We start from the raw sequence: 9,597 nt of genomic DNA, 5'->3' as shown, positions 1-9,597 counted from the left end.
TTTTACACCACTTGCTTTTAATTACACTGCATAAGGAAAGATCTATCCTTGTGCCAGAACCCCCTGGCACAGGTCTCCAGGGAGCTGGCTGGCTCATCGTGTCCTCAGTAGGTTTAGTGGTTCTCTCCCACCCTTCTCCCTTGCTTGGAAGCTCCTGTTGGTCAGTCCACATCATCCCTGCAGCCATCACTTTGCAGAGACCTATTTCCATACAACTGTTTCTCCCCTCCTCAGTGCTTGAGCTTTGCCTGCTCAGTCCCATGGGAATCCCGCTTTGGCCTCCTGCAGCACCAAGCAGAGAGGAGGCAGGACAAGAGTCATCGGTTAATAGTTGTTCTAACCCCAATATAAATAGAAAAATACAATAAACCAAAGAATTGACTAGCTAAGAGATCCAATCCGTTGGGATGCCTGCAACGTGCTAGTGCAGAGTTCAGAGAGAGTACTTGGTCCAGTGCATCGTACTGTAGATATCCAGAAACCTGTCCCAGAAGCCCCACAGCCATCAAACCTTCCTGTGGCACCACATGTCTGTGTGAGCACAACCCAGCTGCAGTCAGCTCGCCCAAGGCTGCTGGTTCCTGGGAGCAGGCTGAATGGGAACGGTTGATAATAGTCTGATGTATTGCTGTTAAATGGTAAAGCCATTCTCTTCTGTGGAATGAGGATGTGCTTACTTTTTGTGGAGGAATTTCATTTTGCTACCTGGAGAGATTAAGAAAGGAAAATGGACTCCCATCAGAGACAGGCAAAACAAGCGTCATTCCCAACCATCACCATCTGACCTGCATCTGCCATCCCCAAGTCACTGGTTGATCTATTGTCTCCTCAGATCCACCTATTTCCTTTGAAAGACACAGGTGTAGCTCCTGGCCCAATCTTTGGTTTTCCACCAGCTTCCAGACAAGCAGCAGCTCAGGGGGCAGAGCCAACAGCCTCCCAGAGCAGGGGTACGTGGCTGGGCCCTGATCACTCAAGGCTCAGAGCACTGCTGCTCTGCAGGAAGCCACATACAGTCACTAGCGGAGCCCTGCCACCCTTTGGCAGCATCTCTGCTGCTAAATCTGATACATCAAGAAGCCCAAGACTCCTGAGAAGCGAAGGGTTTTGCTGGTTCTTACCTAGGCCTTTCAGGAACTTATTGACTCCACTCTGCTCCCCACTGGGAAGTGTTTCCAGGTACTCCTGAGCCCGTACCTCAAACAGACCTGCAGAAAGAAGAAGTCAACATCTATTTTGCTTCCCTATAAATAAAAGCAAGAATGCTCAGCTGAAAGAACACTGTCCCAGCTTACCAATACAATATTGCACACGGAATCACAGAATGGTTTGGGTTGGAAGGGATCTTAAAAATCATTTAGTTCCAACCACCCTGCCATGGGCAAGGACACCTTCCCGCAGACCAGGTTGCTCAAAGCCCCATCTAACCTGGCCTTGAACACTGCCAGGGATGGGGCAGCCACAGCTTTTCTGGACAACTTGTGGCAGGTTATCTTCACCCTCACAGTGAAGAATTTCTTCCTTATATCTAATCTATATCTACCCTCTTCTAGTTTAAAGCCATTTCCCCTTCTCCTATCACTACATGCCCTTGTAAAAAGTTCCTCTTCAGGTTTCCTGTGGCCCCTTTAGGTACTGGAAGCTGCTCTAAGGTCTCCCTTAAGCCTCTTCTTCTCCAGGCTGAACAAGCCCAGCTCTCCCTAGGAGCTGAACAAGCCCTGTCTCCCTAGGAGAGGCTCCAGGCCTCTGAGCATTTTTGTGTGTGGCCTTCTCTCTCCAACAAATACGAAAGGGAATGACTCACCCCACCTCCTCCACCAGCTGAGCCCAGATCTGGGACAGGAGCTTTGGTCCACCTGCTCCTTTTGTACCTTGCATTAAAACTCTGTTCATTCTGGCACAGACACAGCTAAGTCCAGAGAGTGAGGTCATCTGGGGAATCATCACACAGGATTTACCATGCTGCAAAACCTCTTTTACTCAGCCACCTATTCAAGTGTCCACTGCTTATTAGTGCTTGGATGGAAACTGCTAAGCCAGCACCAAGCAGCAGCAGGGATGAGACGCTAGGATGAGCTGCCAATAGAGTCCTTAGGAGTGTGGTTTACCAGGAGTTAAACAGAAGCAGCTCTTCGAAGGACAGAAGCATTCACATTTTCTGCTAGCCAAGACATCATAACCAATCCAACCCATTCTTCCTCTAGACATGTGAAGGGGACATAAGGAACTGCAAGAATAAATGTCATTCCAACAGTGTAACCCTTCTGTGATGGTACTGGTGGGAATTCAGTGTTGAATGGAAGAGGCACACATATGGAGGATACTGCTTATGTCCCTTATTTCAGTGGTTAAGTGTGCCTGTAACCCCAAGAAGAAACTTATCAGATCACACACAGAAAAATCCTGTTCTCCAACAGCTGGTTCACATGCACTGTGCAAACACTATATCTCACTGTGCTCCTTTGGGGTGACGCTCCCTTTTGGGAAGATAAGGAAACAGAGACAAAAAAATCCCCAAGTGACTTCTTGAAGGCCACGCTGGGGTGTCAGAATGAACCATCAGCCTGCACAAGCATTTCCCTACCACCTCCCTTCCGGTGTCCCTGTACAGACACTGCAGCCTACAGCCACGCTGCTGGAGATGGAGCTGGCAGCTGGTGAGCATCTGCCAGCTCTCACAGGAGCAACAGCAGAGTTTCCACAACAGCAGAGCCCAGGCAGAGCCCCTCACCTCTGACCCCCTGCTTCCGCAGCTCCCGCTCCTGAATGAAGCCCCCAAACATCTGCGTCTCCATGAAGACCTCCAGGAAGCGTCGAAGGCTCTTGGAGGAGACGGACTTGCGGAAAGCCTCGCGCTGCAGGGTCCGCTCTTCTCTTTCAGAGGGGGTCAGGAAGAGGGAGTAGTGGCCCACAATCTCCACAAAGAAACGGACAAAAGCCTCGGACACCACCTCATTCAAAGGGCTGGTCTCTAAGGAGAAAACAAAGAGGCAGTGGTGAGGACACTGCTGTAAGGGCGTGCTAAGAATAGCTCTGGGTACAAACTCCGTTGCTTTTTTCAGATCCAGCCTGAGCAGAAAAAGCTGCTCAAGAGAGGTAGCATCCTACAAAGAGGACCGGCTGCTGCTGCTTTGAAAACCACTAAGTTTTCTCTTGGTTCTCACTCTCTCCAGTGGGATGGGGAGAGAATGAGAAAAGTGATAAAATCTGTGGGTTGAGATAGAGACAGTTCAACAGGTAAAGCAAAAGCTGCGCACACAAGCAGAGCAAGGCAAGGAATTCATTCATCACTTCCCATGGGCAGGAAGGTATTTAGCCACCCCCAGAAAAGCAGAGCTCTGTCACGCATAACAGTTACTTGGGAAGACAAGCGCCACCACTCTGAATGTCCCCCTTCCTTCTTCTTCCCCCAGCTTTAAATGTTCAACATGTAGCATAATGCTACATGGCACAGGATGTCCCTTTGGTCAGTCACCTGCAGCTCTGCAGGTGGACTGTTCCCTCAGGGAGCCTGCATCACTCGCAGGGTCAGCAGCAGAGAGAGGCCTGTGGGACCACCACCCTCCCCACCTCACACACAAGAGTACAGGGAGGTTGGACAGAGCTGGAAAGGGGCAAGTACTGCTTCTCCCCTCACAGACAGAATGGTCCCCAGTGCAATGGAATATTTAATACAGCTTCAACCAAACTCCTGACCTACGTCCAATTTCTGTGGTGTGAAAATCAGTACAAGCCTAGTTCTCCCCTAAGAAGAGACAGGAGAAAAAGGAGAAGGAAAAGATGTGGTTTAAAGCTGAGAGGCACTGTGCTTTACCCTGCTTGCCATTGACAGGGCCTTCCTCCTTGTCGCTCGCCAGCTCGTTTCTCTGCTCCAAAATGTGCTCTAGGGCAGCCTGCAGCTTGCGGGGCAGGATGGAGTCCTCATCTTCCATCTGTAAGACAGAGCCACCTCCTTAGGGCCTGGGGCCGGGACACAGCTGGCCCCTGCCCTTCTCCTCCCAGCTCCTATCCTGTCCCCAGCACGGCAGGGGGAGCACTAAAAACGAACTGTGAGAGGGAGAAGGTGTAGTATAGTATGCTTGGCACATTCCCAGCACATCCCGGTGCAGCACCATCAAGAAGCACAAAAGGAAGGAGAAAGGGGGTGTCTTTTCCCAAATATTCCTCTATTCTGAAGGAATTTCAGATGTCCAACCCAAAAGGCTACCAGGCAGGGCTCTCCCATGGCCTCACCACCCACTTGTGAGCACTCGCACCACCACAAAGAGGATGTATCTGAACAATGCTGGCGTGCAGCCAGGTGAGCACAACCCCCTGCTCAGCTCTGCTCTGCATCGATCCTGGTACTGAGGCGAGTTCCCGTAGAGCAAAGAGCCAAGGAACTGCCTGTGACTGTGTGCCAGCTCCTGACAGCCCTGGCTGAGACAGCCTGGTTTACCCTAAACCTCCAAAAGCGAGGTGCGAGGTGAAGCATATCCCTGCAGCTAAGGCAGCTGGCAAGCGAGAACTGCACCAAAGGAGTGGCCTGCACTACATCCTACTCACTGCAGCAGGAGGTGCACTCATCCCATCCTACTCACGGGACCAAGAGGACAAGAAGAAACAAACCTCCAGCTGTGCCAGAGGAGATTTAGACTGGATATTAGGAAAAATGTCTTCACCGAAAGGGTGATGAGGCATTGGCACAGGCTGCCCAGGGCACTGGTGGAATCCCTGTCCCTGGAACTGTTCAAAAACTGTGTAGATGAGCCCCTCAGTGACATGGTTTAGTGGTGGTCTTGGCAGTCCTGGGATAAAGGTTGGACTTGATGATCTTAAAGGTTTTTTCCAACGCAGTTGATTCTATGATTATGTGATTCATTGCAGCCAGCACTGCTCAGCGATCTGCCAAAGAGGTCTGAGGCAAAAATAGCTTCCCAGGCCAGGATTATGTTCACTCATCTGTTCTCTTCCCTTCAATATCCTACTCCTCTCCGCAATAGAGGGAAGTAAAAATCAGCAGTTAATCTCATCATGAGAGCAAAATACAGGCTCTCATGTACCAGCTTCCTTCTTATGACCCATCTAGACTGGAGTGAGGAACCACAAACTCCTTGGGCAGGAAGGATTTGAAGAACTCATCATGGCTCTATTCCCCCCTCAGGGCTGGGGATGCGATAGGAGATGGACTGACAGACACAGGCTGGAAGAGCCTGTGCTTCTTCCTAGCAGACAGTGCTGAGCTGAGGCTTTCCAGCTCTGCCCTCAGCCTTACAATATGCCACTTAAGGACCCACAGTGCTCAAGTGCCACTGTTTCCCCTCTTAAAACAGAGAGAGAATGCACAATGATTTGGCCCTCAACAGCTGTGGTTTGGGATGCTGACATCACATAGCAACCCCTATAATGCTGCCAACCACAAATGCTGCATCAGTTTGTGAGGGGAGTAAGCAATCCATCCATCCTTGCAGGCCAGTCAACACAGATGGAGGTGAAGTGCGGTGGAAAAAGGGGAGAGAAAATGAAGGATACAATATAGCTCTGCTCACCTGTCTCAGAAACCGGTTATTTACAAGGTCAACAACAAGGACCTAAGAATGGAGGAGTAAGAATAAAAAAAAGAAAGTCATTATTTCCATCATCAGAGTTTATCTTACCCTGTAAGTGCCCTGGAGGAAATGCTTCAGTCCTGTCCTCTCCCCACCACCACAGCTGAAGGAGCAGTCAGCTTAAGAAAGCAGCCCTTGCTGTAGCTTTCCAGCAATGCTGCCACACAGTGCAGCACAGCTTGGACAGCAGGAGGCTATCCTTCAAGCCAGGCCACCGCTCCTCAACCCCACATTGGGGTCTGAGCTCCATCTTTTGTCCCCATGCGCTTAACCGCTGTCCCCTGGGTGGGCTGGGAGGGAAATGCCTCCTTGACTACATTCAGCCTTTCTGAGTGCACCACCTTGTGCACCATGAATCTGGTTCTTAATTACTTACTGGTTCATTAGGCACCTGTGTTAATGAGAGGGGCAGCTACCCTGGCCAATTTGTAGCAATCATACTTCAAGCCTGGCAGACTTTGTGCTCATCCCCTAGACAGCACTTTGCAGAAACAACAGAAACTGTAATCAAATCATCTCCTCCCCACAGCAGCCCCTTGGTGGGAGATCCCAGCCCCCCGCTTCCCAAACTGTGGACAAGGAGGGTGCAGACCCCCACCTCCCCACGGGCCATCCACCTCCTCCCTCACCCCATGCTCACAGGAGTTGGAGAATGAATCATCCTCTTCATGCTGCAAGGCAGACTCTCAAAAGCAGCCTTTCTGGGAGAGAAAACAACTCAGCCCACTGGAAGCAACCAAAAGCAAGGCTCACCTCCTCCACTGGGAGCTCCTTCAGGCGGGGCAGAGAGCTAGAGAGCAGGCCAATGAGAAAGGGGGTGGGCGAGCACACGATGTCGATCATGGAAGGTGGCAGCACAGGGATGTACGTGTGTTGCCAGGTGAAGGGGTACAGTAGTGCCACTGTGGCATGACAACACTTGGAAAGAGTGCTGGAAAATGAAACACAACCAAGCACAATGGCTAATCAGTCAGGAGATAAGTGACATCCTAGAAGTCAGGGCTCTTTCACTTGTTCCCTGATTGATCTCTGCAATTATTAAGGGCTTTCCCAGATTTCTGACACCAGCTGCAGGCGCAATGACTTGAAATAGGAGCCCAGGTTAGGAAAGAACATAGAATGGTTCGGGTTAGAACGGATTTTAAAGAGCATCCAGTTCCACCCCCCTGCTGCGGACTGGGACACCTTCCACTAGACCAGGTTGATCAAAGCCCCGTCCAACCTGGCCTTGAACACTGCCAGGGATGGGGCAGCTACAGCTTCTCTGGGCAACCTGTGCCAGGACCTCAGCACCCTCACAGGGAAGAATTTCACAGAATCATAGAATAGTTAGGGGCTGGAAAGGACCTTAAGATCATCTAGTTCCAACCCCCCTGCCATGGGCAGGGACACCTCACACTAAACCATATCACCCAAGGCTCTGTCCAACCTGGCCTTGAACACTGCCAGGGAAGGAGCATTCACAACCTCCCTGGGCAACCCATTCTAGAGCCTCACCACCCTATCAGGAAAGAACTTCTTCCTTATATCCAACCTAAACTTCCCCTGTTTAAGTTTTAACCCGTTACCCCTTGTCCTATCACTACAGTCCCTAATGAATAGCCCCTCCCCAGCACCCTTATAGGCCCCCTTCAGATACTGGAAGGCTGCTATGAGGTCTCCACGCAGCCTTCTCTTCTCCAGGCTGAACAGCCACAGCTTTCTCAGCCTATCTTCATATGGGGGGTGCTCCAGTCCCCTGATCATCCTCATGGCCCTCCTCTGGACTTGTTCTAACAGTTCCATGTCCTTTTCTTCTTAATATCTAATCTAAATCTCCCTGCTGTCAGTTTAAAGCCATTCCTCCTTGTCCTGTCCCTACAGGCCCTTGTAAAAAGTCCCTCTCCAGATTTCTTGTAGGCTGCTTAGGTACTGGAAGCTGCTCTAAGTTCTCCTAAGAGCCTCTTCTTCTCCAGGCTGAACAAGCCTGACTCTCTCAGCCTGTCTCCACAGGAGAGGTGCTCCAGCCCTCTGATCATCTTCATGGCCTCGTCTGGAATCGCTTGAGCAGTTCCACATCAATCTTGTGTTGGGACCCCAGAGCTGAACACAACACTCACAAGAGCAGAGCAAAGGATCACCTCCTTCAACCTGCTGGTCACACTCCTTATGATGCAGCCCAGGATACGCTTGGCTTTCTGGACTGCGAACGCACACTGCTGGCTCATGTTCATTTTCTCATCCACCAACACCCCCAAGCCCTTCTCCACAGGGCTGCTTTGAATCTCTTCTTTGTCCAACCTGTAGCTGTGCCTGGGACTGCCCTGACCCAGGTGTAGGACCTTGCACTTAGCTTGAACTTCATAAGGTTGGCACTGGCCACCTCTCAAGCGTGTCCAGATCCCTGTGGATCCCATCCCTTCCCTCCAGCGTGTCAACTGAACCACACAACTTCTGTCATCAGCAAACTTGCTGAGGGTGCATCATTCCCACTGTTCACGTTGCCAGCAAAGATGCTGAACAGCACTGGTCCCAGTGCCCACCCCTGAGGAACATCACTCATCACCGATTTCCATTTGGATATGGAGCCATGCAACCATCTAGCCAATTTCTTATCTGTCGAGCGGTGAATCTGTCAAATTCATGCCTCCCCAGTTTAGAGACAAGGATGCCATGCAGGGCAGTGTCAAATGCCTTGCCATGGATGCATCTTGTCAGGTCCCATGGACTCGTGCACCTTCAAGCTCCTTAGACGCTCTTGAACCTGATGTTCTCCTACAGCAGGCGGTTCTGCATTCTCCCAGTCCCTGCCTTTGCTTTCTGTGGCTTGAGTGGTGTGGCTGGAGCATTTGCTGGTGAAGACCAAGGCAAAATATTCATTGAGTACCTCATCCTTCTCCATGTCCCAGATGACCACATCTCCCATTTCCTTCCAGAAGGGTCCCACATTTTCCCTTGTCTTCCTTTCATTTCCAATTTACCTACAGAAGTTTTTCCCATTGGCCTTAATATCCTTGGCTGGATTCAATTCTGTTAGAGCTTTAGCTTTCCTAACCTAGCCCACATACATGTGACAAGAGATTGATACAATATATTGTATAAGTGTCGATGGTAGTCATAGGTATTGTTGCACATGGGTCAAGATGACCATCAGTAACAATAAGGAATTTGTGAGCAAAACCAAGACTTGGTTCTGTTTAAAAGATCCAAGGAGAATATCCAGGATTGATTATACCAATGATAAGTTATGTGACAGCTTGGCAAAGTGACCATTTGATTAACTGGCTTGGCAATGAAAGAAACTTAATGTGTCCTGAAATCAGCTGCCTTCATTGTAATATTAATAATCACACCCACAGGTCAGAGTGCCCAGTCAAGGTGAAGACCCCTCCTCTGAGCATGCATAGTGATTAGAAGGAATGAGCAAATATCAAATGTATATTAGACATAGATTGCTCTAATTATATGTAACTGGGAGTGCATTACCTTGTATCTTTTGTGTATAAATGCAATGAAGGAACCGGCACTGTTGTGCTTGATTTGTGGAACAGTCTACCAACCAGCCAGGCCTGAACACACACAGTATCTCTCTTGAGCGTGTGGAGTTGGTTTACTGCACGCCAGGCATGAACCTGCTTTTTGGACAACAAAACAGGTCCCACTGAATCCAGCATCGGCTGTTCCAGTACCCTGATGGGAAAGACTAGACAGATGTGGGGTCATCCACAGCACTGGCTTTCATTAGAGAATTTTATTCTCCCACAGCATTTCAGGTTCCATGGGAAAGCCACGAGTCTGAATGTACAGGGGCTATATCGTCCAGCATAGACATCACACAGCCATGGGCATACAGAAGACAGCCCCACCACTACAACAGCTACCTACTGGGCTGTACTGTGGCCCACGTACCTGCTTGGCCATACTCTTGTCAGCGTAGCTTGACAGCTTGCCTGGATGCTCTGGCAAAGCCCTTGGCACAATCTACAGCTGCAAGGTCCCCTGGAGGTGCTCCTGCAGATTGTTCCAGTCA

At 50.1% G+C, this 9,597-nt stretch overlaps 1 protein-coding gene across 2 annotated transcripts in view; it reads right to left on the bottom strand.

Annotated features, from left to right (window-relative positions):
* Positions 1 to 9,597, bottom strand: part of DENND2A (DENN domain containing 2A) — a 61,877-nt gene continuing 52,280 nt past the window's right edge. Inside the window, exons 15-20 of one of the 2 annotated variants that reach the window (XM_057427859.1) lie at positions 6,342 to 6,519; positions 5,529 to 5,570; positions 3,815 to 3,932; positions 2,732 to 2,971; positions 1,122 to 1,208; positions 1 to 705 (exon numbers count right to left, since the gene is read on the bottom strand). In XM_057427859.1, coding sequence (XP_057283842.1) covers positions 674 to 705; positions 1,122 to 1,208; positions 2,732 to 2,971; positions 3,815 to 3,932; positions 5,529 to 5,570; positions 6,342 to 6,519 — 697 coding nt within the window. In that variant the 3' untranslated portion in view covers positions 1 to 673. Of the gene's footprint in view, positions 706 to 1,121; positions 1,209 to 2,731; positions 2,972 to 3,700; positions 3,933 to 5,528; positions 5,571 to 6,341; positions 6,520 to 9,597 lie in introns of those variants that run through there. The other variant, XM_057427860.1, reaches the window with a different exon arrangement.

The sequence above is a fragment of the Pezoporus wallicus genome, unplaced genomic scaffold (genome assembly GCF_028554395.1).
Source record: "Pezoporus wallicus isolate ANWC-B61680 ecotype Strahan unplaced genomic scaffold, APGP_CSIRO_Pwel_v1 contig_2908, whole genome shotgun sequence".
NCBI lineage: Eukaryota > Metazoa > Chordata > Aves > Psittaciformes > Psittacidae > Pezoporus > Pezoporus wallicus.
This window is presented reverse-complemented; position numbering and strand designations above follow the sequence as displayed.